Source organism: Lutra lutra, chromosome 2 (assembly GCF_902655055.1).
Source record: "Lutra lutra chromosome 2, mLutLut1.2, whole genome shotgun sequence".
Classification (NCBI taxonomy): Eukaryota; Metazoa; Chordata; class Mammalia; order Carnivora; family Mustelidae; genus Lutra; species Lutra lutra.
The window spans coordinates 39,260,319-39,288,301 of NC_062279.1; the positions used below are offsets into that span (position 1 = coordinate 39,260,319).

The 27,983-nt window shown below is 36.9% G+C and overlaps 1 protein-coding gene across 3 annotated transcripts in view; it reads right to left on the reverse strand.

The window, feature by feature from the left end:
* KAT6A (lysine acetyltransferase 6A) overlaps positions 1-27,983 on the reverse strand; it is a 111,202-nt gene that overhangs the window by 50,818 nt on the left and 32,401 nt on the right. For all 3 annotated transcript variants that reach the window (XM_047717197.1, XM_047717195.1, XM_047717196.1), the window contains 3 exons: positions 5,758-5,866; positions 1,526-1,641; positions 660-741 (listed from right to left, as the gene is read on the reverse strand). In XM_047717197.1, the coding sequence (XP_047573153.1) occupies positions 660-741; positions 1,526-1,641; positions 5,758-5,866 (307 nt within the window). The remainder of the gene's footprint in view (positions 1-659; positions 742-1,525; positions 1,642-5,757; positions 5,867-27,983) is intronic.

Below are 27,983 nucleotides of genomic sequence, written 5' to 3' on the forward strand. Positions count from 1 at the left end.
TTTTTAAAGAAAATCTAAGCATATAGTAAGACGGAAGCTCAACCAACAGGCAGTTGTATTCCAACCAAATACCTTTTAAGGAGCAGGAGTCAAAAGAACAGGATAACATTAAGCTGTACTCTTATGAGTTAGGTCACAAATATTATTTGTTTACAAATTATTTTATTAAAACATTTTTTTGAGTTTTGACTAAACCAGAGACTAAGAGCTCTAGGCCTTGCAAAGGTGATGAACAGTGAAATAATCGACACTGATAAAATCAACATGATCTAGTACAACTTCATTTCTTCCTTTACAGAAAGAGGTATTTCAAAATATCACAAAATGCAAGTACTTTGTCCTCTAGCTATATGACTGGCAATTATTCATTCATAAATGAACTACTTTGCTCTCCATGGGTACTTAAACATTGAAAATAGAGAAATAGAGGAAAATAATAAATCCATACACATAAGTATGTTAGGATGTCTCAACAGACTGTCCCACCTTTAGGATGTCTCAATAGACTATCCCACCTTTAAGGTGACAGCACTCTACCTGCTTAAACAATCCCAAACAGAAAGATGAAAATCATTCTTTCATCTATCAAAGTAGACAAAAGGTGCTTTCACTAACATGCCCTTTATATTGCCAGTCTGATTTCAGAAAGTATTTCTCACCTTTTGGCATCCGGGTGAGTGGTGGATCACAACACTCCATGTGAAAACCCCGGTCACAAGAATCACAAAAGAGCATGTTATCCTAAAAAATAGATAGGGCAGTTTTGCTTAACCTTATGAAACAAAAACATGTGAGGATCATAACTTCATAAAACCTAGAAAGCTTCAATGATCTCATAAAGGAGATGAACTACTGTAATAGTAAAAGTTCCCTTAATTTGTATCAACTGAGTAAATGGACAGTCTGAGTTACCACAAGTTTTGCTTCAACCAACCTTTAATAAAGAACTACAGTTTCATAACTTTCAAGTTTATCCAGTAACTAGATATAACCTAACTTTAGTTTTCTAATGGAAAAGAGAAAAGGATGATTTGTAGTTAGTATACTAACTGGCCATTCGTAAGTGAGTGAGTCTACACTACTCAAACAAATCACAGGAGTATTTCTTTAGGGGCGCCTGGGTGGCTAAGTCATTAAGTGTCTGGCTTCAGCTCAGGTCATAATCCCAGGGTTCTGGGATTGAGTCTGGCATGGAATCAGGCTCCTTGCTCAGAAGCCTGCTTCTCCCTCTCCCACTCCCCCTGCTTGTGTTCCTCTCTCACTGTCTGTCAAATAAATAAATAAATTTTTTTTTTTAAAGGAGTATTTCTGCAAACATACAATTAAGGTGCAATTAATCACCCAGAAAGAATCCAAGTCTCAAAGAGTACGTATTCTAAACTAGTGATGTGTAAGTTAATGAGACTCCTGTTTCAAATTCTGCAGGACCAGGTGACCGAAAAATAGCCAACAATACCTACAGGAAAATACCAGTTGTACATTCTACTTCTAAGTGAAACATTCACATTGTAAGGCAGATACTCACTGCATTTTTGCCTTGATCTCGACAGGAGCTGCACGTTTTACACTCAATGCACTGCCACCGTAAGGCCTTCACTCTAACCGTTAGTTCAGGGGAAAACTTTAAACAGGATGGATGACCTAGTAAGAGGGGAAAATTCTCAAATGAAATAACCAATGACCATTTTGTTTTAAAGAAATGATGTACAGAAAGACAATTACCTTAAATCAAAATATTATCCAAAAAAAGATGCTCTTGGAAGCTTGTCAGACATGTCTCATCAAGACCTGGCACTCCTAATTCAGCTTTATTGATGCTAAATAGTACTCAGTAAACCACCGCCACCCCAATGTGATTATAGAAAACCTGACAAACTCCTAGCATTTATTAAGCCTGCATTAAAGTATTATTTGAGTACTCATGCTTATATGTATACCAATATGTAACAGCATGCCTAGGCCATTTCTGAAAGGAAACAAAAAACTGTTTACAACTGTAATATCCTAGGATATGAAGTTATAAACATTTTGAAGGAGATTTTGCCTCTCACTTCTATCCTTTCTGTGCTCTCAATTTTTAAAATAACATATTACATTTATAATCAAAATATATTTTTGCTAAATCTGATCATTTAAAGTGAGTTTACTTTAGCTAAAAACTAAAACCTAAGCAATATTTCTATTGTGATCAGAATTAACAGTAACAAGAAAAAAAAGTTTCCTCTTCCAAGAGTTAGTATCCATTTAATTATCAGAATTTTAAGAAGGAAAATCTGCCCTCACTCTGAAAAGATTTTTCCCTTTCCTCTAAAAGTTGGTGACATTTATTTTTCTTTGGTGAGAGAAAGGGCTAGTTAAATTATTTTCTCTTCCTTCTTTTCTATTCCTAAGTAAGTTTCTCTTCTATGAGATGCTATGAAGTTTATTATCAAAACATCACTGACATTAAAGGAAAATGAGAAAGTATAAAAATCTCATTCATAATCTCTTCTTCCTAGATTAGCCATTTCCTGTTCTACTTTTCCTTTATAGACTTACTAAAATCCCTTGCGCAGTTTTAATTATAAGATATGCACAGTTTTACTCTGCTTTTCTTCATCCCTTTAGTCAAGAAAAAAACATAAATTGTATTTATATTCCTTAAATTGAGTAATTCCATTGAGTTGATACCCTATAACCTACCTGGCCATTTCCCTATTGTTAACTATTTAAACTATTACTCGTAATAGAACACTACAATGAATTTCCTTCTTTTAGATTAATTCCTTAAAATAAATTCCGGAAAGTGGGGTGGGTAAGTGAAATGAAAGAAACATTTCTGTGGCTTGAGAAGCAGATATGCACTGCCAAACCACGTTTCCAAATCCTCTGATAAAATATCTAGTGCTACCAGCAAAGTACAAATGTTTTATCACAATTTCATCAGCTCTAGATCTGGGTTCTCTTACTGTTCAAATTTTATTATTATTAAAGCTATAAAATGATACTCCAATGCTGTGCTGGTGTGCATGCTTATTATTACTTGGGTAAAATGTTTTCTTAGTATGTTCAACAATTAACTCTCTCTCATATAAATTACTTGTTCGTAGGCTCTGCCCTTTGGACTTTGTGCTAGAAATGTAAACATGCTCTTCACACTTTATAGCATTTGCCCCTTTGCCATATTTAATGCAATTATTTTCCCCAAACAATTTTTAAATTTTTTTTTTAAATTTGAGGTATTTTAGTTCTCAGTCTGGAAAGTTACCAACTGTCATATATTTGACTCTATCCATAGTCTTCTTCCGTGGCTATTGTAATAGCCAGGTCCCGCTGCCCTCCAAACATTCTTGCCTTCTGAAAGAATACCAATTGACACCTTGTACAGTTCCCTCCCACACTAAATAGGGCCGATCTGTGTGCTGAAATGACAGTCTAAGGCTAGGTAATAAAAGATATTATAGGTACCACCTTGCTCTCTCTCTCTGATTCCTGCTTAGGGGAACCCAGCTGTCATGCCATGGGCACACATGCAGCCCTATGAAGAAGTCTGCCTGGCAAAGAACTAAGGCTCCCTGTCAACAGGCAGCATGAAGTTGCCAGCCAGGTAAGTCAGTCATCATGGAATGGAAGCCTTCAGATAACTGAGGGCCAGTTAAAATCTTGACTGCAACCTCATAAAAGATCCTAAGTCAAAACCACTCAGGTAAGCCACTCCTAAATTCATGATCAACAGGAACATGAATTTTAAAATGTTGCTTTTTTAGCTGCTACATTTTGGAGTTGTTTATTTCTAAAGCAATAGATAACCAATGGTTATTCATCCTATAGTTCTTTAAGAGTTTCCTCTATTGTTTTCAAATTGCAAAGAACTCAGAGACCACCTCAAATATAACATGATTTACAAGGCAGGGCTATCACCCAACTCTCCCTCCCCCTCACCCCATTTTATTCCCACCTCACCTGAGCAGACCTATTTTTATCTGTTTTATATACTTGGGGTCCCACATTTTTTAAGGGTTCTTCTACGAAAACAGTTTGGAAATCACTGCAATGTAGGATATGTCACTATATTTTTGTCCAATATTTTATGATTTTATGGTTTATATTTAACTGTAAAATCCACCCAGAGTTCATTTTGGTTTGTGATACTATGCTGGATATGGTCACCTACCACTCAAGATCTCTTGCTGCTGCCTTCAAAAACCTTCTGTAAATAAAAATCAAAAACCTGAAAGCTATATATTTCCTAGATTCCTTTGCAGCTAGCTAGGCTCTAGATATGAATTAAATTCTATCAACTAGATGTATTGAGTAATTTTTTGAAAAGGAGAAGTGAAACAAAGACCACTTTTCTCTTGGTACTGTTTTCTATTGATAAAGTCATGAAAATGCCAATACCCATCCACTCTTCACCTTTATGGCTATCCAGAGGTAATTGTGATGTTGGCCAAATTCAGCCTTTCAATATCCAAATTCAGCTAAAGTCCTCCAGCAGCCTCCTGCTTCCACCTCTTCCAAATGGAGGCAGATGTAATTGACTCTCCTGGTGGATCAGTTCTGTGATATTCCAGAATCAGTCCTTAAAGCCCAGCTTAGAGCTTACTTCTTCAACCCTTCTAATAATTTCACAAACATCTGGTCCTGGTATTAAATTTCCTTCCTCTTGAAATATCTAGAGTGGTTTCTGGTTTCTCAACTAAATCATGACTGTTACAGTATAAAACACTGAAAATTAAGCCAATGATCAAAGATAATGTATAATGTTGGTTTACTCATATGGCCTTCCTACAAAAACTTGTAAGTTCTGAAATTGTAGACCAAGAATATCTCTGGAATTAACAAACCAGGAAAGTCTTTGCAAAACTGTTTTTGTAGCAACATGGACGGGACTGGAAGAGATTATGCTGAGTGAAATAAATCAAGCAGAGAGAGTCAATTATCATATGGTTTCACTTATTTGTGGAGCATAACAAATAGCATGGAGGACAAGGGGAGATGGAGAGGAGAAGGGAGTCGAGGGAAATTGGAAGGGGAGGTGAACCATGAGAGACTATGGACTCTGAAAAACGATCTGAGGGTTTTGAAGGGGCGGGGGGTGGGAGGTTGGGGGAACCAGGTGGTGGGTATTGGGGAAGGCACATATTGCGTGGAGCACTGGGTGTGGTGCAAAAAACAATGAACACTGTTACGCTGAAAAGAAATAAAAAATTTAAAAAATAATAACAATAAAAAATTAAAAAAAAATAGACAAATGGATAAAGGAAAAAACAAAAACAAAAAACTGTTTTTAGAGTCCAGGATTTCACAGAGCTCACTAAATTGCAGTGTCAACATTCCATTTCCCAGTGTGAATATGTAAGTTTCTATCAAGAAAAACAAATCTCTTATCATCCTGGCTCTATTCATAAAGCCTGATGCATAAATCAAGAAAGATAAGTAGTGATTATTAAAGAAACCGGCAATAATTTCAAACTGATTGCTGTGATTTGAACAGATGTTTGACAGTCAAATATAAAGATCAACAGGAAAAAATAATCTATGGAAAGAGTTTTATAAAAAACAAACAAAAAGACTAAGACCTGATTTAAATTAACTGAATAAAACATTTCAACGATACATTTAAATTCCTCCCTTGTCTAGAAGCTCATCTCAGTTACCTTAACCAGAATCAAATTAAAGTGTTAGTTTTATAAGGCTCAAGGATACCATCTCAGTTAAATACACCTCCCTCTTGACAGACCACACATGTCAAAAGGAATCCAAGGGATTACATACCACTGTTGCCACAGTCGGCACAGGAGATGAGTTCCTCCGGCTTCTTTTCTCGGTTTTGTTCTTTTGTACCAAGACAGAAACTACAGATGGGGATTGGTTCAGCAACAGGCTATAAAAAAAAAAACAATTCACTCAGGTACAAGTACTTTCTTTTAGTATTAATACAAAGACATTAAAATTTTTTAATTTTAAATTCTTATGAGAGTTTATACATAACCTTAAGACAACTGTTACCATGCTCCTAAATCTCCAACTAAGTAAGGGAGTTTTTTGTTTTGTTTTGTTTTTTCTTTAGTAAGCGAGTTTCTACAAAGCCTGCTTTGGCTGGACCTTTACAACCAGTCCTTGTAGTGACAATTTTGGTCCAAAAAAATTATCTCAACTATATTGGTCACTTAGAAACTAAATGACACAGTATGGATTAAACAAAGCAAATCCTTCACCTAAGATTAAAAATTTCAACTGAATTAAGCATAAGAAATCACAGTCCCAGTCCTTAAAACGTGATGTCACGTAGGAGAAGTGGCGAATGTGCATAAATAAGCACCACATAAGGTGATGGACGTTAAGTGCTAGAGAGGCAAACAGGAAATGCTCTGTACAAAAATGAGAAAGAAATGTCAGTTGTGGTTTGGAGAAGGGTTGAAAGAAGAAGATAACATGTATTAAGCACTGGTACTATGCTATGGGATCTTAAGAAGTTTGTCCAAGCACAACTGATAGTAACTGTTAAAACTGGATTGAAACCTAGGTTTCTATGTTCTCTATAGCACACAGGATGAAGAGAAAGGCAGTACAAGTAGAATAAACAAGAAGAACTTAGGTGTGCAGTCTGCTAAAGCCAGTGCTTACAGGATCCAGTTTCTGTGATAACTATGGGGGTGCGGATACATCAGATTGTGAAGATTGCCCCTGAATGTCTTACAAAGAAGCTGGACTTTATCCCACAGGAAGAGAACAATAGAAGACTATTGAATCAAAAGATGATCACCTGTATTTGAAAAAAAAACTCAGTAGCAATATCAAAGAAAAATGGGGGGAAACCTAAAGACACGTAGAACATTTAAACAATGACTACAAAAGTCTGGTGAAGACAAGATATTAACCTGAACTGAAGATTAAGAAAGAAAAAACAAACCAGGAACAGAAAAAAATAGCTATGGACTTAGAAACCGACTACCTATGGAAGTTGACAGAAAAGAAAGTGAGTTAACTATATATCACTAACTTAATGAAAAGATGGTGTGAACCATTAAGTCATCTGCAAGAAGAAAAGCAGGAGAAAAATAAAGAAATACTAAGTTTGATGTTAGGTGTGTTTAGTTGGAGGCACTCTCAGTCAAATCTTAACCATTTATGTGGGACAGAGATATAAAGTCCTCAAGATTTTTTTAGTCCACTGGAGAACACAGATAAAATGTCCGTCACTACTGTGACAGAAGGGTTACAACAAGAAACAACAGAGGAAGGGAATCAAGCTGGAGAAAAGTGTGTCAGGGGAAGGTTTCCCAGACTTAAGTTCTTCTGGAGGTATTTTGACAGGGAGACCGACTGATGGGGTGTTCAAACAAAATACAGAATTCCGGCTTGGGAGGAGTGGAATGAGCTTAGTTTGGGACTTACTGAGCTTAAAATACCTATGGAGCATCCATGTAGCAATGTCCATCAACTTTACAATACAGGGATCTGAAGTTCAAGAGAAAGGTTAGTCTAGAAATGAAAATCTAGAAATCATATACCTACAAAATGGCATTAAGACCTTCAAAGTTGATGAGTTCTCCCATGGAGAACAGGTAGAAAATATTCTGACCTAAGGTCAGAATACAAATATTGAAGTGGCTGTTAGAGGAAACTGCCTGGGAAGGAAAATGGATTACTGAGAGAGTTGGATGATACATCAATAATGTCCAACACAGGGGCGCCTGGGTGGCTCAGTGGGTTAAGCCGCTGCCTTCGGCTCAGGTCATGATCTCAGGGTCCTGGGATCAAGTCCCACATCGGGCTCTCTGCTCACCAAGAAGCCTGCTTCCCTCTCTCTCTCTGCCTTCCTCTCCATCTACTTGTGATCTCTCTCTGTCAAAAAAAAAAAAAAAAAAAAAAATAATGTCCAACACAAGCAAATCAACAGTATTCCTCAGCCAAGAGATGAAATGAGAGATGAACAGCTGCAAGTTGTCTTAATAATTGTGATTCTGGTAAAGACTGCCACATCCTTTCCCAACTAGAATTTAAATAAAAATTGGGGGGGCGCCTGGGTGGCTCAGTGGGTTGGGCCGCTGCCTTCGGCTCAGGTCGTGGTCTCAGGGTCCTGGGATCGAGTCCCACATCGGGCTCTCTGCTCAGCAAGAAGCCTGTTTCCCTCTCTCTCTCTGCCTGCCTCTCCGTCTGCTTGTGATCTCTCTCTGTCAAATAAATAAATAAAATCTTTAAAAAAAAAAAAAAAAAAAAAAAAAAAAAATAAATAAATAAATAAATAAAAATTGGGGGGCAAAAAAGAAATATGAAAAAGAACAGGGGAGTAAAGTCAGGAAAGACTTCACTGAGGAGTAGAAACTGCGAGTAAGCAAGCTCTCTCGGTGAACAGGCAAGCCACTAAGTGGAAACTATTAACAGCATATTTAACTAACAAATGGCTTATATCCAGAATATACACTGAACTCTTACATATCAGTATGGAGAAGACAGACAATTCAATAGAAAGGTAGGCTAAAAAATTCAAAAGGCACTTCAAAACAGCAAATACGTGAATAATATATAAATGGCCAATGAACATAAGAAAAGATGCTCAACCTCATTAGCCATCAAGGAAGCAGATCTCCAAGAACGGCTAGAATTCTAAGGCCTGGCAATAGTAATGTTAAGAAAGTAGAACAACAGAACTCTTACACTGCTGACAAGAATATAAATTGACAAAACTAATCTGAAAACTATTTGACAGTATCTACTAAAATTAAACACAGGCATATCATATGAGCCAGCACTTCCACTCCTTACTATATATCCATCAAATGAAGTACACACACAAATGTACAATAAAACATACACAAACATGATCAGAACAGCATTATTCATAAAATTTACTCAAACAAAAATTACCCAAATAACCAGCAATGGGTGCACAGATAAATTGTGTTATATCCATGTAATGTATATCCACTGTAATGAATATAAACAAATTACAGTCAACAACTTGTATTACTATCACAAAAATACTGAATGAGAGAACAGACATGGAAGAATACATAGTATATCATTTTACTTATATAAAGTTTAAAAACAGTTCTACATTACCGCAAGTTGAGACAGCAGTTATCTTTAGAGAGAAAAGAAGAGGTAGTGAATTGGAAAGGGACTTCTGAGGTGCTGGTAATGTTCTTTTTCTTGACCTGCATGGTGTTTTCATGTAAGTTAATAATATTTAAGGTACATATTTATAATCTGTGCACTTTTCTGTATGCTTATTTTAATTAGAGTTGTCAAACGTAAACTAATGAACATCTATAGAGGAGGACAATGTTACCTCTGGAATATTCTGAAAGAAATACCAACCGTGACTTGGACATTGCAGTTTGGAACTTAGAAGAAAGAACAGGCTAGAGAGATTTAAAAGACAGCAACGTGCTGACAGCACCCAGTGAGAAGCAGGAGTGAAGTTGTAGTAAAGGACTGAGAACAAGGGGAGGAGAGTGAAGAAGTGAGATAAAAATCTAAGACAGAAGAAGATCAACATTTAGAAGCATGGGGGGTAGAGAGGAAGGGGCAAAAAAGAAATAGTGAAGACAAGATATTAACCTGAACCGAAGGTTCTGAGGGAAAACAGAACCAAGAGGAAGTGATGACTGACACAAGAATTACGAGACACAGAGAGCAACCAACAATCAATGTTGGGAAAATAAAGTATCTACTGGATTGTACAACTAAGCAACAGTTGGAAATGTCACTAACAGTGCGCCTTTTTCAGTGACAGGATAAGAACTAAACTCACAGGAACCAACAAACTGCCATGAAAGGAAAGAGAGCAGACAGAAGATAGCTTTAAAAAATGGCAATGGGTTTTGATGTGTTCTAGGTATTTAAGATGAGAAAGACTAAACCTATTTAAATGTGGAAGAGAAGACAGACATGGTCAAAGAGATTCAAGAAAAAAGAAATAACAGGAACATATTATTTAACAAGGTTTAAAGCTACAATGCTCAATATGGTGACCACTAAAACACGTGGCTATTTAAACTTGAAATAAAACAGATGTAATTCCTCCGTCACACTAGCTACCTTTCAAGTACTCAACATTCACATGTGGCTAGTGATTATGGTACTGGACAGCACAAATATAGAACAATTCCATCACTATAGAAAGTTCTACTGGGTAACACTGGTTTTGGAAAAAAGGATGCATTTTAAAGCAAAGATAAAGGGAATTTATAGTACAGGATGGTGTAGATGCCTATTTTTTGTAGGAGAGATGGTGGGAAAAGGGAAATGTTGAGGGTGCTTATTTCTGACAGCCTCATTATTTCTGGAAAACAGGAAATAAAATTCACCTGCCAAAAGTGGGGCAGGAATTGGATATATATAGCACAAAAAAGTGCTGACTGAGAAAACTGACAGGTGAGATAGACTGGGTCCAAGAACAAAGATAACAAAAACACCCTCCTATCAAAATGGAAGGTGGACACACATTTTTCAGATAAGAAAGAATCAGAAAAAATATGTATTAACAGAGAATAAATTCAAAACAGAAGAGAGAAAAGTCAATGGAGTCCCTGCAAAAAGGCCTCCATCTCTTCACTAAAACAGAAGACAATATTACTTGCTTAAACTGAAGTAATAAATAGGTATGGGTTTGGGTAGTTACAGAGAGCAAAAAAAAAATGTGGAAGCCTCTGTGTGGAAGATGAAAGAGAATCAATTTGATGGAAAATAAAACTGTCAAACAGCCTTAACCATACAGCTAACATTGGAGAGTTCTATTTGTAGTTTTTCTAACCAAAATGGTTATACAACTTTCCTTACCATCTCTGAAGCCTTGGACTGACAAAATCAGAGAGCTGTACATTGAGGAGACAAACCAAAGAGTGAAGTCCACTAGAATGCAAATGCAAACAGTCGACCTTTGAACAACATCGGTTTAAACTACCCAGGTCCACTTATAGATTTTTTACAGTATACTACTACAAGTGTATTTTATCTTCCCTATGATTTTCTTAGTAAGATTTCTGTTTCTCTAGCATACTTAATTATAAGAATAAAGTATATTAATACATATAACATACAAAATATGTATTAATTATGTTTATGTTATTGGTAAGGCTTCAGATCAACAGTAGGCTATTTAGTTAAGTTTTGGGGAGCCTGCTACAGAGGTCAGAGTACTGCATTGTTCCAGAAGGATCAACTAAAATGGTGGGCCACAAAGTTGAGGCTGGACATCATAAGTAGAAGGGGTCTTACAAAAAGTATCTGAAGTCAAGGTACCAAGGGAATCCTGATAAACTAAAAATAAAGGTCCAGTAGGAAGTAAAAGGACTGAAGACTGGAGTCCACAGTGAAACTTTAGAATTTGTGATTTCCAAAGTATAAAGTCCTAACTAACAAAGGAAACCTCAAATCGTAAATGTGCATGAATTCTTTAATATTTAGTTAGCACTAGTATAGAAATTTGAAGGAAGAGTTGTGAAAAAGGCAGCTAAAGCCCCAACTTTCATAGACTTTACACTCTGACTACAGAAAAAAGTAAAATTAAAGATAATAAAATTAAGCAGCCAAGAAGCTGGGAAAGCATGATTTTAGAAGAATCATATAAATGTGTTCAAGTCAGTAAAAATGATGACTGAGCCCCAAAATGGGAAAGCTTAACAAAAACTTTTCTGAAGTTTTAGAGAAAACACTGGTAAATGACAGAAACCCAGCACATACTTTAAAAAAAAGCAGAGATCAGGGCACCTGGGTGGCTCAGTGGGTTAAAGCCTCTGCCTTCGGCTCAGGTCATGATCTCAGAGTCCTGGGATTGAGCCCCACATTAGGCTCTCTGCTCAGCAGGGAGCCTGCTTCCTCCTCTCTCTCTGCCTGCCTCTCTGCCTACTTGTAATCTCTGTCTGTCAAATAAATAAATAAAATCTTAAAAAAATAAATTTAAAAAAATTAAAAAAAAAAAAAGCAGAGATCAGCTATTAGTAGATGGGAAGAACTTCACATCAGAAGAACTGTTCAGTAAAGGAAGAAAAATCATCTTAGAGGCAGTGAAGACCAAGGAATGTTTTAACTCTTCTTTGGTCTCTCCCCACCTCACCCTCTTTTTAAAATAGGGTATGAAAATGGAAAAGCAGCTCTACTAGTAGGATATGGACATAATTCCATGTAATGATGTACTAGTGCTAAACTAGTGGTACCACCTTCACACACATGAAGTACATTATATTACTTCAGCAGTCTGGCTTAAAAAGGAACAAATTGGGGTGGTGCCTTGATGGCTCAGTCAGTTAAGTGTCTGGTCATGATCTCAGACTCATGCGACAGAGCCTGAACTGGGCTCCGAACTCAGTGGGGAGTCTGCTTAAGATTCTCTCTCCTAATCTTAAAAAGCGGGGGGGGGGGGGGCACACACCTGGGTGGCTCAGCAGGTTAAAGCCTCTGCCTTCAGCTCAGGTCATGTTCTCAGGGTCCTAGGATCGAGCCCCACATCAGGCTCTCTGCTCAGCGGGGAGCCTGCTCGCCCCACTCCCCCACCCCCACACCCCGCCCCCAGCCTCTCTGCCTACTTGTGATCTCTGTCAAATGAATAAATAAAAATCTTAAAAAAAAAAGATTCTCTCTCCCTCTGCCCCTCAAATAAATAAATAAATCTTAAAAAAAAAAAAGGAATAAGTTGTGTTCAGATAAAGAATCCTGTGTAACCTGCAGTTGTGGTGGAGATGGAGAAGCCTACATTATAGTAAGAAACTAAAAGGCAGGGCCGCCAGGGGTGGCTCAGTCGATTAAGCATCTGCCTTCAGCTCAGGTCATGACCTTGGGGTTCTGGGATGAGCCCTCCTGCTGGGCGGGAGCCCGCTTCACCCTCTCCCTGACACTCCCCTTGCTTGTGCTCTGTCAAGTAAATAAAATCTTAAAAAACAAAAAACCTAGTATCTAGCAGCTGCTGCTGCTGCTGCTGCTACTGCTGCTGCTACTAAAGGGCAGAACAGGACTGTATTACAATTCAAAATCAGTTATCATAAATAACATACATTAGTAACAGCAAGTTCTTGCTTAATCTACTGCTACTTTCAGGGATAGATCAGATCACACTTAAGGAAGCCAAATACAAAATGAAGAAAAGAGAAAGCCTGAAAAACAAATTATTGTTATTTTCCAGCATAGGAAATGCAGTCTTCAAAAATTAAAACTATGTAGTAATCTGTCTTCAAATACACATCCTTATCACCTAGAACTAAAATAAAATTCCCAATGGCAGAAAATGTTATTTAAAATCATACTAAGAAATACTTAGCAAAACTGTCCCTATATATTCCCATATATTCTCTGTAACATTACTGCTGTTAATATTTCTACATACGATCAATGCTTCATATCGCAAGATTTTTTTTTCTATTCCAAAACAAAACAACTAAGGTCATTTAAATCTGTTCCTTGAAGCTGGTGAGGGGAGAAGGGTAGCAATTTACACAAACTGGCTGCCTCGTCACTTAGAGCTATGTAGACAGTCTAATTCAATTATTATGATACTTATCAAATGACCACAGTCTTAGACCTTGCCTACCCACTATATAAAACAACATGCTAATGACAACCTTACCTACATTTTAACAGTATTGATTTTTTTATGTTTTTATTTAAATTTCAGATAGTTAACATACAGTGTGTAATACTAGTTTCAGGTATATCATTTAGTGATTCAGTATTGATAGTTACAGAGTGAAAATCAGGCTGAAAAAATATATGTTAAGTCAAATATAGACTCTGATTCAAACAGACTCAAATTACATAGGAAGTTTTCAGTAACATGGGGCACCACAGCTATAATGTCTTTAACCTAAACATTTCACACTGAAGATGTTTACTCTTTGGCATCATAGAACCAAGCACAAAAATGATAAATATTTCAGCTACCAAAACAAAAATGAATCCACAGAAAACTACTACTACTAGCAATAATTATATATTGATAATTTCAGAGTATGTTTTAAAGTGCAATTTGGGAAAGAATAATAATACTCCGAGGATTAGCTAAAATGCTGATGAGATTACAAACCAAAAAAAGTGACTTAAATAAATCATCTAGCTTACAAATACAAATACATCTAGCTTACAATACAAACCTATGAGTTTTTCTCCGATCAAACAGCACACCTAATCAGTAATTGTGTGGTTTGTTTTAGAATGTGCTTAATTCTGTTAAGTGCATAAAAAATTCCAACTCCAGATCATTTTCATTCCCAAAATATTAATGAGCAGGACAGTAAGTCAGAAAGGGCTAAAACTACATTGGGTTCACTGTAAGATTTGAACCTGAAATGTACTAGGGTGATTCCAGGGCAGTGAAGAGACATTTGTTAACATTTTCCAAGTGAAACTCTACAAGCTGGTTTCCATTTTTCCTCTATCACAGAGATATAATAACAACTGGTAACTTACGAATATAGTTTTTAAAAACCTGTGTAGAGATAGGCAACATGCCATATAACCACTGTTCTGGTCCTATCCAAGCACAGTCTTATAGCTTACTGTTTTCCTATCTATATAAAGTGAACCTGTTCCTACAGCTAATAAAACAAGAAAAAAAGTTTGTAGCAAATGACTTTACACACCATTAAACACAGGAGCAAGAGTAAACCTGTTAAAAGGTAAATCAGAGCACATCACTGGGCTGCCCCAAATCCTCCATGCAGTCTAGTGGTTTTCACCCTAGATTAAACGCCAAATGAACTACAAGGCCCCATGTGATCTGCACCCCCACATATAAATACCCAATTACCTCTCTGACCCATCTTCTACAGCTCTCTCCCTCTTACATTCTACACTGGCTTCCTTGCTAGATAGAACAAGTCACACGTTCCAATCACAGGGCCTTTGCATTTGCTTACCCTCTCTCTGCAATGCTCTTCCCTAGATCCTTCCAATCTTTAATCAAAAGTCCCTTTCTCAGCATCAGCAAGGCTTTCCTTGACCATTGCATCGAACATTTCAAAACAACTTACCAACGACAAGAATTTATATCCCCCTTCTTTGCTTTATTTCTTCCCCTTAACCCTTTTCACTAATTAACATATTGTGTGCTCTGTCTCCCACTAAATATAAACTCTATAAGCTTCATTTCCATCTGTTTGTTGAGGACTGTATTCCTAGCACCGTGAACAGTACTAACCTAACTAGTTAGTTATTATTAGTTATAATTATTATTAGTACTATTAGTATTTAGTTATTCTAGCTAGTATAGAATGTAAGAGGGAGAGAGCAATAGAAGATGGGTCAGAGAGGTAATTGTGTATTTATATGGTCCTAACCCAGTAAGAATGGTGCCTAACATACAGTATGCATCCAATAAGTGCTTAATACCTTAATTAAACTACCCTGCAGAACCAGAAATAATAATAAAAATACTATCTTAGAGCAATGAGTTTGCAGGAGCCTGATAAAGATGTGTGCATCTTAATAATATATAAATGCTCTACTGTTTACAAAGCAACCTCACAAAGTAATTTCATGGACTCAATAACTAAATTTAAAATTTCTGGCACAGCAACCCACTTCCATTCAATTTCTCCAAAGTACGGGGGGGGGGGGGGGGGGGGGGGGGAGGGGAGACTTGTGGTAGCAGGCACTTAGACTGCACCTTTTGTCATCTGTTGCCTGAGGGTGCCTTAAGCACCATGCCGAGATCTTCATAATAATCACCAGATGGCAGCATTGAGGCAAATACAGTAGATGCTCTGGTAAGTAAGCAGTGGAGTAGCATTTGACTTGAGCTTTTGGAAATAGCTTTTAAAACCAGAAACAGCAAAAATTTTGCCCAATGATCTCTGCTATGGGATTTATACTATGAAAGAAATAATTTTTAGACACAGTCACTTAGACTATCTTAAAAATTTCTGTATCATCTAAGGCATTCCAATCTGAAAGTCCAATTTTCATTTTCCCCAAAGACTTGTCTTTAATTTTTTTGAAACCATTATCCACTTGTTACTGTCTCCACTTTCTAATATCTTCTGAGGAACTCAAATCTATATTCTTGTCTCTGTTCTTAAACACTGACATAAAGAATAGTCGAGAATCTGTTTTTTAAAAAAAAGAATCTGTATTGTTCTATGTAATTATTTCTAGTTTTCTCCAGACTGAACTGAGTAAGTTCTAGAATTTATGACCACCAGAATTTTCAAGGGAAAAAAAATGCACATATAAACTTAGATTTACGACTTCAGGAACCTCTAAGAAATCATTTCATAAGCTATCAGGCAATAAAGATGTGTGATTTCTTAAAAGCTACAAAATTTCTCAAGTTTTATGGCCACTGGAAATTACTAAGACAAATTAACATAGCTGATATTAAGAGTATGAAAGTACATAACTCACATAAGACTCCCTATAACATCCAAAGATGCACTAAGCAATAATGGTCCCATCATTCTTCCTTAGACTTAATACATATGCATATATACATATACATATATACATATAAAATTCTATAAAGAATTATAAAAACATTATTAAAAACATATTCATCTATAATTACTGCAACTCATTTTTTAAAAAATCAAGTAGTATGACACAAATGACGAACACTTTTATATAAAAATTAATTATTATAAATTAATTAATTTATATAAATTCCACTTAGATGAGGAACCTACAAGTAGTTAAATGCATACAGGCTGAATGTAGAACAGAGGTTACCAGAAGCTGGAAGAAAGGGAAGAATGGGTAAGTTATTGCTTAATGAGTACAGACTCTGAGAGGATGAAAAAGTTCTGGAAATGGATAATGGTAATGGTTTCGAAGCACTGTGATATACATAATGCCACTGAATTATACACTGAAAAGTGTTTAGCATGGCAAATTCTGTTATTGTTACAATTCTTAAAAATTGAACTAAAAAAATTAAGTAGTATAAAAAAATTAAGTGGTATGTTTCAGTCTCACAGATCACATGATTTAAGTAACAGGTCAAAACTCACACAGTGAGAAGCAACTACTTCTAATTTGTCTTCATCTTAAAAACCTCTATCTTTTGGGCGCCTAGGTGGCTCAGTTGGTTGATCAACTTGCCTTCAGTTCAGGTCACGATCCCGGACTTCCAGGATCAAGCCCCGCATCGGGCTCCCAGCTCCTTGGGGAGTCTGCTTCTCCCTCCGACCTTCTCCTCTCTCATGCTCTCTCTCACTCATTCTCTCTCAAATAAATAAAATCTTTAAAAAACAAACAAACAAACAAAAACAAACAAACAAACAAAAAAACCCTCTATCTTTTAACTGTTCCTGTGGAACCCTTTATTATGTTAACCTTGACTATAGTAATTAATCAGACTTAGCAATACAGTTTCAATCCCCCTCAAATGAAAAAAGTTTTAATTACTAATCACAAATTCTGGCTACTAAATTTAAATGTTAGCCATTTTATTCTCACTGTTCCCACATCGAAGTTGGTTTCATCTTTTAATCTCATTATATAAAAATAGCTCACCCTTATACCTTAATATTTTTCTTGTAAGATAAGTCTAACAATTAAAATGTATATCTATCAAGCACTGCTCAGTCATAAACTAAAACCTCCTTCTGACTGCTATGTACCTGATCCAGCCATGTTACCCTGCATGAAACACCAAAAGCTCCTCTCAAATCTACCCACCTAACTCACTTCCTTACTTTTTTTCAATCTACCACCTCGCCTACCTTTGAATTCTTCTAGTGGTTCCAAGGTATTTATCATCCCCCTTAATTCCCCCACATTACAATCAAGTAAAGTAAATTTAACTGCCAAGTTCATTTTTTTCAATGGATATTTACTTCACAGAACTTGTAACGTTAATAATTTTCAGCTGAGATATCATTTACTAGTTGATAATATCTACTGCTGAAATACTCTATTATGTATAATAAAGCTAAAATAATGGCTCTATTGTACATAATAAATACCCAAAGGATAAAAAAGGAGGTTAGAAAGGAGAAAATTATTCTTAGGCATGATATAGTGGAAGAAATAAAAATGATGCTCAATGGCTGAGCACAAGGAAAACAAATTATTAGGAGGTTATCAAAATACCATCCAAAGCATAAGAAATCTGGTAGATATACATTAAGCATTGTAACAGAACATAAAAATGTGATTAAGATAAAAAAGCAGCAGTACTGATATTTTCAAAGCACTCAGAAATGTCAGTAAATACAAAACAAAATCCACACAAAATTATTAGAAAACAACTGAATAGTATTCACATTACCCCCTTAACCAAAAAATTTAAAAGTAAGTCTTTTGAGAGGGTATCTGCACAAGTACTTTTTTCCAATATAATAAGTCAAACAAACAGGCGCATAGAACTAACTCACTTTAGGAAACGAATGGTTTGTTAGAAGGTACTTGTACTGTTGAGAAGGCTGAATATCCTAATACAGTGTTCTCTTCCGGCAAGCCCTCCTCTCAGTTTTATCCAGTTCATGCTTTCACTACTAACGGCCTTGCATGAACTCTTCCTGCTCCTCCCAAATCCTTTCTGACAGTTTAGAATTTAGTTTTTTTTTTAATCTTTTCCAAAAGACAAGAAAGGCTGGCAAAGATGTATTGAATATTCTTGGCTTACTTCTCGAAGTAAGAAGCTTCATCGTTTTCAGTTATAAGAGAAAAGCTTTACTAGTTATCCTAATTATAAAATCATGATATTCTCTCTTTAAAAATTAGATAATTAGGGATGCCTGGATGGCTCAGTCGGTTGAGTTCCAACTCTTCATCTCAGCTCAGGTCTCAATCTCAGGATCATGAGTTCCAGCCCCACACTGGGCTCCATGCTGGGTGTGGACCCCATATTAAAAAAAAAAAAAAAAAAAAAAAAGATAATAAAGGGAAAAAAGACAGTAAACTCCTCTCCTAAGCTTTCTCTTCCTCCCCTGTAACACAACTAACATTAATAAACAGTTGAAGCAGTTATACATGCTTTACAAATGTTAACACTTTTAGACCTAACAACTGCCCTATGGGTTATGTACTATTATCACCAGATGAGAAAACAGATGCCCAGAAAGACTAATTTACCCAAGGTCATAAAAAGTAGAGGAACCTACTTACTAACCCTAGGCTGTCTGACTCCAGAGCCCGTGCTCTTCCACCTGGGACTGTGCTCTCTTCTTATGTATACTGTTCTCAGCTTTTCTTTCTTTCTTTCTTTTTTTAAGATATTTATTTATTTATTTATTTGAGAGAGACAACGAGAGAGGAAACATAAGCAGGGGAAGTGGGAGAAGGAGAAGCTGGCTTCCCATCAAGCAGGGAGCCCAATGCAGGGCTCCATCCAAGGACCCTAGGATCGTGACCTAAACTGAAGGCAGATGCTTAGTGACTGAGCCTCCCAGGTGCCCCAGCTCTCAGCTTTTCCTACATACAGTTTAAAATCAAAACAAAACACAAAGTAGGTCCAAACTACATTTGTTAAATTTATTTCCACATCAACAAATCCAAGTCAGCATCATCTTTCTAATGGCCATATAACATTTCACTACCTGTTGTAAGAAATTTAGCCAATCTCATATTGATAAACATTCAATACTTCTAATTTTTTATCACACTGAATACTGTAATCAAACACCCCTGTACATACATCTTTGCTCACTTTTTGGATTATTTCCTTAGGATATATTTCTTGAACTGGAATTGCTGGGTCAAAAGATTTACACATTTCTAAGACTTTTGACACATATTGCCTCTCTAAGGCTGTACTCCCACCAATAATATCTGTGCCAGCTATGAAGCTGTTGTTTTAATTCCAAGCTCGCCCTTACTCTGCTTTGTGGTGCTAGGCTCAGAATGCATATGTCATTTCTTCTCTGTCAGCCACCTTCCCATTAGGCTCCACCGACAGGGAACACTAGAAGGATACAAGAAAGTAAATATGAAAAAAAAGAAAAAGAAAGAAAGAAAATAAAATGACAAAAAAATGGACCCTTCTACTCTTCCTGCCAGTGCCACTCTAGCATGGGTCCTTTTCCCCAGCAACAGCAGTTGCTCACAGACTTCAGCTTCCTACAGAAGACTGATTTCTCCCAGAAGCAGCCTCATCATGCTCCCTCAGAAGTACCAGGAGCAGCAGAGCAACAAATCCTTTTGGAGGCCTGCATCTCAACCTTTGGGACCCTTCTGTAAGGTTTTAATAGCAATCAAGCAGTGAGACCTCCTCAAAAATGTGAATCCAAGCTCCATGGGACCCCTCCTCTAAGCCTCTAGGTTCTAATAACCCCAATCTCCTTCTTTTCCTCCAGCTCTAGAGGTGGTAGCTGCTTAAGGAAGTTACTACCTGTGTCACTTCAGTGTTCCCATTTGTTTGTCACTTCTCTCAACCTCTGCTTTATCAATTCCCTGGACCACACTCTCTCATACTTTCTGTTTTCCTTCCTATAACATGACTGATATGTTATTTGATAGTTCAATAACTTGGCATCTCTATCTTCAGGGCAGTGTTATGGACTGAACTGTATCCCCCCGCCAACCCAGAATTCTTGGGCTGAAGCCCTAACCCTTAATGTGACTGTATCCGGAGAAAGGTCTTTTAAGGAAAAATTAAGTTTAAGTGAGGTCCCAAGGTTGGGGGCCCTAATCTTAAGAGTTCTGGTATATTACAAGAGAAAGAAAGGGGGGACAGCGGCATGCATTTATGTGCCCAGAGAAAAGGTCATATGAAACACAGCAAAAAGGTAGCCAGCTGCAAAACAAGGAGAGATGGCTCAGGAGAAATCAATCATGCTAGCACCCTGATCTTGGACTTCCAGCCTCCAGAACTGTGAGAAGAAAAAAAATCCTTATTTTTTTAAGCCACCCAGTTTATGGTATTCTGTTTTTAAGCACTAGATGACTAAGTCAGCTAATGAAATCACCTCACCCTACTCTCATCTTCAATATTATCTCCACATATAATTATCCATACTATCTCTTATACATAAGGACACTGAGTCAGATGCCAGAGAAACAAGATGCAACAAAAACTGGTTCCCTGCTGCTGGGTCTTACAACCTAATTGTAAAAATAAAACATATGCATTAAAAACACATTGCAATACAGAGTAGCACACGATAAGGAACAAATGCAATGAGAATACTGTAGTTAAAGGAGACCAAATGAGCCTATCCAAATTTATGTTTTGCTAAACTATAAGTCTAAAGGATTCAGAAAAAAGGAAGTAGGATGCCATCTTATTTTTTTAAGAGCTATATAAAGCTTTAATTAATAGCCAAGACCTTTTCTTTAGACCTGGACTTAAGCAGTCTCAACAAATCAAAGAATAAAAAGTAATTTTTTCTCTGAAATCAGACATTGTCTAGATACTCAACATTATCAGCAGTCTTGAAAATAAGAACTCCAAATTTAAAGATCTCATATTATCTTCTTTAATTCAACATACATTAAATAAATGAAATCACCTTTGTTCTAGAAATGTCTATTTGCAATGCTGATTAACAGTTAAAAATCAATACCTCTCTAAGCTATCTTCAAAGTCCTTTGAGAAAATGTCTCTTCCTGAAGAACAGAAAGATTTTTTAAAAGCAATGTAATAATTTCAGGTAGTTACCAGTACCTTATCTTCTCCACACTATCCTAATATTGCCCAGAAACACATACGTGCACATGTATATACACACACCCTAAGTCAATATTACATCAAATTAAAATTTCTCTGAGACTTAAATATATTTCATCTTCAGTACTACCACCATAACAGTATAAATAAAGCCTTAAGTGTTTAACAAGTTTGAAGCCTGAGGACAGTAGCTTTTCAAAAGAAAAGACAGTATAATGAGGGTGGAGAACACAGTGACTCTCCACAGTGACGTAACGCTCAACAAGGAAAGCCCTGACAAGTGTAGCCTGCATACACACAATAAGAGATCAGGAAAGCGAGGCTGGTTTGGTTTCATGCTGCAAATTTTTGGCAGACATTCAATTCCTTCTGCTGTTTTCCTAGCCAGCACATTTATCTATGTAATGTCACCAGATCTAGGGAGGGAGTGAGCTTGAGAGGAGGGGGAAGAGGAGAAAAAAATGTTTTACGGGTTGCCAGCCCCTCCGCACATGCTGTTACTATACAAAGGATGTCTAGAAAGCCAACGTGCTGCACAGATCCAAATGCTACAAGCAGACACACGCACGCACATGCACGCGTGCGTGCGCGCGCACACACACACACACACACACTCACACACACACGCACGCGCGTGCGCAATGCACTCCACCCAAAGAACAACTGCAGAAAAAGGAAACTGCCTTTCGAAACAAGAAAGCCTATAATTAAAGTCTTGATTCACAAGCAGAGACTCCCTTCTGAAATTGATTTCAGTTCTTGGGGGAAGGACAGAGGCAGGAAGGTATTCTAACCCTGTGGGGAAACAACCAGTATTCTTCAAAAAAGCCTGAGTTGGTCTGGTCCATTCCAACTACAAGCATATGCTACCACAGAAACAAACCAATAATACTTCTGAGAAGCGAAAGTATCCTGTCAAATAACAATTACCTTATGAATACCTGATGACACTTTACCATTGAGTATATGGAACGAAAACGAATTTTAAGAAACAGTTTAGGTACCTAAGAAATGTAAATCTTGTCTGTAGTGGGACAGTTTGCTATTCTTAGCACTCCTGTGAGTGTGTACATACACAATAGTAATACTGAAACCGAAACTGTAATTGGAATATAAAAATGGAGATTAAAATTCATAGCTCATAGAAATAGTCAAGTCTAGTAGTTTCTATAAATGGGACATTCCAACCCCATGAAATATTATATAAGTTACTATTACCAAATGCAATACATGAAAATAAAGACCCTGAGCATTTAACCTGAGAAACCACTCAATCTATTCCTCAATCTTTTCTAGTCTAAAAACCAAAAATGCTTTTTCAAGATCAAAATGCTGCACCTCCAAAAATAGCATACAATCTGCCCCCTAAGATGTGTCATAAGAAACAAACAGGAAATATCGTGTGTTGAAATCAGGAGGGGTTTTTTTTAACTTTTTTTTTTTAAGATCTTATTTATTCATTTGACAGAGAAACAAGGAGAGAAGGAACACAAACAGGGGGCATGGGAGAGGAAGAAGCAGGCTTCCCACGGAACAGGGAGCCCGATGCGGGGCTTGATCCCAGGACCCTGGGATCATGACCTGAGCCAAACGTAGACACTTAACGGCTGAGCAACCCAGGTGCCCCAAAATCAGGAGTTATAAACAACTTTGTTCTACACTGACGTAGTTTACACACACAAAATACAGTCTTCAGGCAACAGTAGTGCTTAGCACTTCCTTAAAATTAAATTTAACAATGAACTAACTAAGGAGGTGGCTTGATAGAAGGCTATCCAGATTCTCTAGTCCTAGTTCTCCAAAGATGGGCAAGTAACTTAACCTGTCATGGCTCTTCATTGGTAAAATGAAGATATCTGACATGATTATCTCTAAAGTGTCTTTTTTCTTAATTTCTACAACTACAGGTATTTAAATTTTTTAAAAAGTGGGGTTTCCTACTTTCAAGGAGCTTATAATCTATTTAAGGGTAGTCAAAAATGAATTAGCAAACAATGGTAACACAGTGACTGGCCCAGAGTAGCCACTTAACAAGTGTGTAGACTGCTCTATGAGTCCTGACTTTAAGGGCTTAGAGTCTAAAGGAGGACAGGTGAAGCTGAGATAACGTCGAAGAGAGCAGAGTTCTCTGCTGAGACTAGAAGGTTCATTAGAATTCAACATAAACCCCAATCAATTAATCCAAATTCCATGTAGTCATTATCTCATTATCCTCATTCTATTGATAAGGAAAATGATATTAAGCATTACGGCTTAAAAGATACTAAGCACTAACAACCTAAAACACATATTTGCAAATTTTGAATTACTTAGTCCAAATTACTGCTCAGCCCAGTATGACTGATTTATGCAGAGCCAGAAAGACTAATAAAAGATTGGGCTAAGTTTGAACACGACAAGCTTGATCCACAGATAGTAAATCACAAAGCTCCTCTCATTAGGATATGTAATCTAAAGTTAACATTTTTAACTACAAAAATCTAAAGCCTAATAAACAAAAATAAAACCTGTCGTCAAGCGGTACTTTCTTTAATACGGTCCTTAAGAACAGTGCTATTTTAAGAGAACTTTCTGTAGAGATAAAAATGTTGTTATCTGTGCTGTCCAATATGGTAACCACTAGCCACATGTGAGCTACCACATACTTGAAATGTTACTATCATTAATTTTTCTTAAATTGTAATTTACATAAATAGCTACATGTGGCTAATGGCAACTGTATCGACACAATTCTAGAAAATCTATATAGAGGGAAGACATTTTAAAACTGAGTAATAAGGTTTTAAAGTTGATGAATAAAGCAATATGAAAAGTGACTACAGCAATACTTACACAGCAATTTTTTACCTTGAAAAACAACTTTTAACATAAACTCTATAGTGTATGACTTTGTATGCATACTACCCTGTGTGTGACTGCTTTTTATATCAAGTGCCTCAAATCATGTATCACCCCTCACCTTTATTTAATACAATGCTCTCAGGGTTTACCTTAACTGGTTGTCGAACATATACCAGGTACCTATACTGGCTCTTTCTTCCTCCATAAAACAGAGATAACAGTAACTACATCTGTTTGACTTGATTAAATGAAATAAAATGGAAACCATAATTAAAACATAAAAAAGCAGTTATTACTTTACATAGGAATAAAATTTTTAAATATTGTATTTACTGCTATTATCTCAGCAAACGTCACAGTAACTGTGATTCTTACTGAACAACCATATATAGCACTATTCTAGGTGTATATAACCTAGCAAGGAAGATTAAAAAAAAAAATACAGAAAAGGCATAACAAAAGAGTGTTCATAGAAAAGGTAACATGAGGTGCCCCTAAGATGACTGACATGTTTGTATGTGTTTTACATTCTTTGTAAACCTTCAAAGTTTTTTCTGGTTTTCCTCAAAACATCTGAAATTAGCATCCTTGCAAAAAGCACAGAAAGAAGTCTCATTTTAAAAAAAGAACACATCTGCCTAAGAAAAAAATAATAAACCCAATTCTGCAGTGATAAAGTTATGGAATTAGTCTTGCTACATACTGTCACAGATATTAATCTCAATCACAATGTGCCTACTAACAATCCCAGACTGGAATTTAAAAGAACAAAACTCTGTGGTGTGTACAAATTCTGCTATCTCCCTAATGTAAGAATTCAAGTGTGCTTTATTCAAGACTAAAAAACTAATCTTAAAGTGCATCCTTCCAACCTATTCTCAAATGTGTACTATAACTATCTATGGGGCAAAATGGCAAGAAAGTATGAATTTATCTGGGGAAATTTTACAACATTAGCCAAAAAACACTCAACCTTCCACTAACAGTAGGCCAGAAGCTTGCAGATCAGAAAACCCAAATATTCTTTGAGTGAACATGACAGCTAAATAATATCAGTTTCCTATGGGAAAGTAAAAGAGAATTAGGTTCTGATTCTAGGATTTTAATCTTATCCATAAGGCAATTACATTTACTAATTAGGATTGATCTACAGAACCGTTGGCTCTGTTTACATTCAGCTCCCAAAAGGATTTATGAAAGCACAGAGCTGTACCTATACCTTTCTCCTACACACTTTTAGGCAAGTCTCTTCCCAATTTAAAAGCCCTCAGTCTCAGAGCACCCTATCCTGAAACAACTGATCATCGCCTCCCCCTCAAAGGGATTTGTGGGGGCAGTCCAGGTTTACACCTGTTCCGGCACACCCTTTCAAAAATAACCTGGTCTGGATGACAAATTATATAATCACCCTAATCTTCGCTAATTCAGCAATCATTCCCACCCTCGTCCATAAGCTTTTCATACTCTACTATGTATCCAAACATTCTTAAGTCCAAACCCTTCTGTCTTGAATTTTGCACAGCTGGCTAAGAAAATAACACAAAAACAATCACTAGGAAAGTGTTAGAAAGGGACAATACAAGAAGCTGAACAGAAGCCCCCAAAAAGGGGGCACCTGGGTGGCTCAGTGGATTAAGCCGCTGCCTTCGGCTCAGGTCATGATCTCAGGGTCCTGGGATCGAGTCCCGCATCGGGCTCTCTGCTCAGCGGGGTGCCTGCTTCCCTCTCTCTCTCTCTCTCTCTGCCTGCCTCTCTGTCTACTTGTGATCTCTCTCTGTCAAATAAATAAAATAAAAAAATCTTAAAAAAAAAAGAAGCCCCCAAAAGGTAAGCATAATAGAGCGATATGAAAATTGCTTTAAAACATCTGGTTGGTTGGTCAGTCCACTGCATTAAGTAGCTAGAAAAAAGAGCACTGATCAGACTCTACTGCCTATTGTTTTCAGTAAAAATCTTAAACTGAGTTTAGACCTATACCTACCGATAACTCTTAGAAATTATTTCTATTCAAATAAAAATAATAACAAGCATAAACGATTAATACCAGAATTAATCATTATTATTTTCAAGGAGTAAAAAAAAGCATTAGGTATGGCAACTTAATGTAGGTTCACTTGGAGCCCTTAACAGTGGCTACCGTGTTTCTGTCTATCCACTAACCCCCACCCCACAAGGCCACTAAATCTAAATTGGGCCAACTGTAGAAATGCATTTTGAGTCATTCATTCAAAAACCTTTACAGGCCTACCATTGTCCCATACTGTACTAGACTGTCGATACAAAGGTAAACAAGATAATGTCCCTACACTAAAACAATTTATATAGTCTAGTGGTAAAAAGACAAAATTCAAGTAAGGAGATGGATAAAATGACTCTCAAATGTTTTAAGCAGTAGTGCGAAGTGAGTAAGAAGCTTGTAAAGAGATGGAAATGGAGCTATCTGTTTTAGAAAAAGAACCACTGTGAAGTGACACTGAAGTAGAGACCTAATACAAGAGGAGTTTTTGCCTCTAGCTGGGGAAATCACTGCATGCAGAAGGAACAGCATGTGCGAAGGTCTCAAGAAGAGAAAGAGCATGGTATATAAAGAAATTAAGAGAAGAGCAGTGTAGTTACAATACAGTAAGCAGAGGTGATGGTCTAGATATGGAAAAGGGCTGGTTATTCCTTTAAGGATATCAAGGAAGAATCAAAAAGGACTCCTTGTTTTCTGGCTTTGATAAGGGGTGGATTTACTGGTATGGGGGAAAAGAGAAAAGAGGAATCAAAAGTTTGTTTTGTCCACACTGAATGTGAGTTAAGATGTTCAACTAAGAGTGACTGCTTAGTGATATGCATGTGACTTCAACTGAAAACCCCAGGGATTTTCTGAACAAAATCTGAAAAGATCCCTTTTGGGGCTCCTGGATGGCTCAGTAAGTTGGGCATCTGACTTCGGCTTGGGTCGTGGTTTCAGGGTCCTGGGATTGAGCCCCTTATCTGGCTCCCTGCTCAGCAAAGTCTACTTCTCCCTCACTGTCTGCCCATCCCCCCACTCATGCTTGTTCTTGAGCGCTCTCTCTCTCCCCCAAATAAATAAATATTTTTTTTTAAAAAAGAAAAGAACTATAAAGAACAAACTGATGGTTACCAGAGGGCAGGTGGGTAGGGGGATGGGTTAAATAGGAGATGGGGATTAAGGAGGGCACTTGTGATGAGCACCAGGTGTTGTGTATAAGTGATGAATCACTAAATTCTACAACACCTGAAACTAATGTTATGCTGTATGTTAACTAACTGGAATTTAAATAAAAATTTGAAAGATAGGAAAGAAAAGAAAAAAGAGAAAAGAAAAGACAAAGAAAAAGATCCCTTTTTTCCTCTAGGGTCAGGAAGTTGGAAGGATCTGAGTCCTAAGACACCTGCAACCATGATCCCAACCATTTGGAGACAATCTATCTGAAATAAGACACACTGTAACCAATTCAAAGAGAGAAGCAGAAATGAGAAGAGAGAAACCAAGCAATAATCTAACCCTTCGTCCAGCTGTCCCTAAAGCCAATTCAATCCCTGTCCTTCCTTGCAGTTTGGTAACATACATGATTAATAAATCATTTTTTACTCAAGGGTTTCAGTT